We start from the raw sequence: 5,431 nt of genomic DNA, 5'->3' as shown, positions 1-5,431 counted from the left end.
CTTTATGAGAAAATCCAAAAATGAAGATTCGATAAAAACCTGCAAGTCCCACAAATCCACGAACCTCTCTAACAGAAATGGGAGTTGGCCATTCCACACCAGCTTCTTGTGCTATACTCAGCTTGGCTTTTTGTTCAACGCCAAGGTGTCCCCAGCCTCCTTAGGCATGTGTGCATCCTATATATGCACAATCATAGAGCCTATCACACTAAGAGAAAAATAATATAGCAGCTTTTTGGCTCTTTCGTGCCATTAATGCACTTGAAGCCCAACTTTATCCATGGCATGAACATGATCTCATAACCTTCAAACTATGGGTGTAAGTAGGTAAACCTACTCTATAAGCTCATCCTTAGCAAATTCCTTTCATGTAGGATACAAATTTACCATGTATGAGGTACTTTGAGCATACATTCAATATGCAAACTAACCACCTTAACTATAGTGGTTTGTGGTTGAGTTTATCTTTGAAGTAGTCTTATTTCCAAGATGGGAATGGATTATTCCTACCAATGCAACCATGCTTAAGAAGTAATCCAATCACCTTGAAGGCTCACAACACGGAGATGATGATAAATTTTTATGATAGAGAGAATCTAACATTGAAGGATTTGTATGATGCTACATGTAAAAGGTACAAGGCTCCTCCTCAAACCGAAAAACATCCCTTCTCTAACAGAGACCCTTCTTCAGCAAACCTCTATTCCTCACACTAGAAAAAGAACAAGGTCCCACCTCTAACTTCATAACCTCAATCTCGATATAGCAGCCACTTTGGACTGTCCCTTCTTATACTCTATCTCGTCACACCAACAATATAGCTTGAGCCTTACTATGGCAAGGGTAACCCTCCCCACAACCTTACCCTTTATCCAAGTGAGTAACCTCTCCACCAAGGAATAACATTGATAATGTAGACGTGTCGTCTACATTGGTAGTACCTTATGACAAAGCCTCTACTTCTGTTGCCTCGCTAACCAAGGCAATGCACACAATGCAAGTCTCAAAATACCTAGGGCACCAAGGGAGATTTTTTTTTCTTTTTCCGAGGAGGGGAGGTAGGGAGGGAGTGTTGCAAGTCCATGTGCCTCCCTTGTAGATGCACATCTTCCTTCCCTCCATGCCCAAACACACACATCTAGAGACACCATCTTGACAATGCATAGCTATGTTGCAAAGCAATAGTACAAGCATTATCTCTCCCTCTACTTCCATTATCAGGACATCCACCTATTTTGAAATTAATTGTGATGGTTGGAAATTGTTAGAAAAATCTAATAATATTTCCAAAGGTAAATATGATTGCGTGGGCAGTTTTCTAAGTGGCTTACTAGAACGTCATTATTTAGAGTTAATAAATTGCTAAGTAACATTTCTAATTGATATCATGTAATTATATCATCAGGTGACTAAAAACTCTAAAGATACTAGAATTTGTGTGTGTGTGTGTGTGTGTGAGAGAGAGAGAGAGAGAGAGGGAGAGAGAGAGAGAGAGCGAGCGAGAGAGAGCCAACCATACAAAGCAAATTTTTTAAAGGTCTATGATTGTCTTTGGCATTACAACATGGAGGGAGGTAGTTCTCACCTCACAAGGTTTTGATCACCTAAAAACTGGTACATGTTTTTACAGAGGTGAGCACGGTACATACTGTAGAGGCTGTGTAAACACCCACGTGGCTACATATATGGAGGTCGTGTGGTACACCCACAAAGGGTTTAAATGAACAATTTGTCCGCCCTTGTTGTAGAAGACCTGTAAACACCAAGAGGGCAACGGTGTCCGCCCTGTTGTAGAAGAAGGCGTGTAGACACACGTCCCAATTGTAGATGAAGATTGAAGCCGATGCGCAACCCAAGAGCTGGAACATTTCTGTCCGCCCTGGTTGTAGAAGACATGGAGACACCAAGAGGATTTGAATGAGCAACGTTGCTGCCCGCTCTTGTTGTAAAAGAAGGTGTGTAGACACCCAATTGTCGATGAAGGCTGAAGCCGATGTACATGTGCGAGGTGGAACTCTTCGGCCTTAGGACTGGATGAAGGCCTTGCTAAAAATTTGTAGAACATGCAGGAAAGCTATCTCTTCTTCATCATACAGTGAAGGCTGAAAATGTGAGAGGCGAGCTCTCACTGATGGTCTCCAGCTTGGGAGCCCATAACTTGGATCTCGTGAGTAGCATGTACTGCTTCTGATGGGAGGTTAATGCTTCTGCGTCATCTTGCTGTAAGAGCTGCGGGGTGCTATCTATGCTGCCATTCTCCTCAGCATCCTTACACGGCTGATGCTCAGATGAGAGCAGAGGATCTTGCTCACAAATAGAAGCGTGGAGATCGAGGGGGGTAACTTTTGCACTTGTGATCACGCCACGCTTCGGAGGTTTAGAGGCCTTTGCAGCTGCAGAACAAGTAGAATGAAGAAGTTTCGCAAAAGAGCCCAACTCCTCGGAAGCCACGCGTGTGTGCAACCTGTGCATGGGGAAGAGGACGTACACACGGCCGGGCTTGGCTTCATGGTCTGCAGCCAAGGGGGCGGCGCGCTTGCCTCCTACTAATTGACCATCCGACTGGCAAACCTTTTCAAACTCGGCCACGAAATGGCCGGGGAACTCCAGCATCAGCTCGGCCACCTGCATGGGCGCCCCGCCCAACACCAGCACCTGGCCTTTCACAGAGTGCACCACTTTGATTACTGATACGATTTTTGATGTCGCAGCGTAGGTGCAGAGGCAGACACAGGAGATGTAGTTCCCCATGATAATATTGCTAGCTTGGCAGGTTAGGCAGATTTTTTAAAGCAGAATACTAAGTACACAATCAGGAGGCTAATGCATTGAAGGTGATAATAATTGGCTGCTGTAGAGCTTCGCTTAAAGGAACGGAGCAAGCCTAGCTAAGCTTGATCAGATCAGAAGAAATATCCTACTATACTGAACAGATTGCCTCGCAGGGATGAATGATCTCCTACTCTGATAGATCATGGGCTAGATATTACAGGTGCCTTCAAAAGCAATCTAGTTGAAGTGTGTTTGTCGATCATGTGTGGTGGAAGACAGAGCAGTTCACTTGTCGTTGGATTGGCATGCTGGATGGCGTGCTTTTGATCCAACTTTTCAAGGCAGGTGGCCCAGACAGCAGGCGAAGGTGATCACAACTTTTCAAGGCATGTGGCCCATATAGGGTAAGGTGATAACGCACACATCACAGACGTGCCAACGACCTCTGGCCCAGCACTCAAATTCGATGGGTGCCTCCAAGATTTCATTGGGTGACTCCATTATTTCATTTGCAAGGGTAGAAACTAACCACAGAATTTATGTTGAGGATACCATGCGCAAAGAAGGGCTGAGAAGGCTTCAAATTTGAGGGTGTATAGCACTACGACATGTCGGGAGCATAATAGCATAGCATTCCAAAACTTGGTGGAATCAATTTGAAAAAACCTATTTGGATGTTTCTTCACTCACGGTGTCTTGAGCACCTCTATATATCACCTTGAATCATTTGACATCAAAGATGGATAGACTAAATGCTCTAAACCCAACCTCAAGAATATCTTGAATAGTTCCACAATAATCAAGAGGGTCCTCTATAACAATGGTATCATTTCCACTAGCTCGACTTTTTTGCTTAAAAGTTTCGATCACACCACAATTAAATGTGTTTCTTTTAGAATCCACACGCTCCATGCAAAAGTGCCTTCCCTCCTCTGACCATATTGCATTATATAGTTTGTACTAACATTAAACAAAAGCATGATATCTAGTATAGTGCATTAAACAAGGTATATAACAATCAAAGCATGAGACAGAAATGAAGAATATACTTACCTGAGGGTCACATCTTTGTGCATACTCATGCTCTTCTCTTGTGATCATCTCTTTGTTTTTTAATGCCATAATGCCATAAATATTACCTTATGAAGCCATTCTATATTGATCACATTTGGGAGAGGTTCTAAGCCAAGCAAGAATGGCAAACGTCTATTTACTCTTCTCAAAGTTCTTCTCTCATCCTCTCATGTATTGATTGCATCCTTGTAACTCCCAATCCATTTCTCCATAATAGTACTATTTAGAATGCAGAATGTATTCACCTTCTCCACACTCGTGGGGGCATGGAAGGATTTATGCGAGAGAGATGTTTTGAGGTATGCACAAGAGACTCTTACATCAACCATCCCTTTGCCATGCTTGCTTCTGGCAAGGCTTTCTCTTTGTCTCACAAAGTCCTTTAAGGTTTTCATGAACCTTTCAAGAAAAATATTCATCGAACATGAACAACACCACAAAGTTCCACTTTGTCAACCAAATGTACCACAAGATGCAATTTGCTAGTGAGAATTATTTTAGAAAAATTTTCCTCAATCATACACACTCCGTCAATAGCATTAAGATGACCCATATCGATGGATGTATCTATCTCCTTTAAGGATATGTACCTACATACATAGCAATCATGAGTACTTTTTATTATACATAACTTGTGATTGCATGAAAATACCAAATATGAAATATAACATAGATAAAAAATTCAAGAGAAGAGTCATACCCTACCAAAATATCGCCCAAGTGTCTCAATTCTTATGTTGTTTTGCTTCTGGCTAATGTTTTTACATTGCTTCACTATTTAATGTGGGAAAACAATGTCAAAGTGGTGGTGATAAAGGTCGTGGTGCACATGGTGAAGATGCAGGCAAGGAGATTCTTGATGAAGATGAATATGAAGATGATGAATAAATTTAATTAGTTTTCTTAGTCATCTATATCTTTTATCATTTTTGGGCTCGATCAACTTATATAATTTGTAATACAATATGTAATGCCCATGACATTATATTACATTTTCTTTTGAATTTATATGTAATGCATGTTTTAAGTGATTAAGTATTAAGCTAACTTCATGCAAGAAATCTAGTCAAGTAGAAGTAACTTGAATGTAGAAGTTAGCATGCTTGATTTTTGTGGAACTATTCAAAACACCATGAAAATTGCTTTTAGACGCTTTCACATGTTTATTTCTGATGTGAAGTGGTTCAAGGTCATAACAAATGGATCGAATGCAACTATAAGGAAGGACAAGAGTGGGTTTGTCCAAGTTGACTTCACAAAGTTTTGGACCGACCAAAGAGATACATTTGTCCTGCCAGAACACTGTGAGAAAGTCATCTTTAAAGCTGATCCAACGTATCCAAGGTGGGTGTTTGTAGTCCAAGTTGCTCCTCATCGTTAGCAAATGTTGTTTTGAAGAAACTAGAAGAAGAACAACAGAGTGATAATGATGGAGTTGATGTTATTGAAACTCAAGAGCCAAATAATAGAGTTGATGTTGAAATCCAAGAGCCAATTTGCTTGAGTATATTAGTTGTTGCTGAACCTACACGGCCTAAGGGACAAACTCAAGAGCATATTAAAGAAATGTACTCATCAATTTTTG

General features: G+C 41.2%; 1 protein-coding gene across 1 annotated transcript; it reads right to left on the bottom strand.

The window, feature by feature from the left end:
• Window positions 1-2,088: 2,088 nt before the first annotated feature.
• Window positions 2,089-2,958, bottom strand: LOC147614958 (uncharacterized). Its single transcript, XM_086780008.1, has one exon. It carries the CDS (start codon window positions 2,749-2,751, stop codon window positions 2,089-2,091), a length of 663 nt encoding a protein of 220 aa, XP_086636134.1. The 5' UTR covers window positions 2,752-2,958.
• Window positions 2,959-5,431: the final 2,473 nt, after the last annotated feature.

Source organism: Cibotium barometz, chromosome 41 (genome assembly GCF_041138505.1).
Source record: "Cibotium barometz isolate CiBa-2024 chromosome 41, ASM4113850v1, whole genome shotgun sequence".
NCBI lineage: Eukaryota > Viridiplantae > Streptophyta > Polypodiopsida > Cyatheales > Cibotiaceae > Cibotium > Cibotium barometz.
The sequence above is the reverse complement of the archived record's forward strand: the minus strand, read 5'-3'. Positions and strand labels throughout refer to the sequence as shown.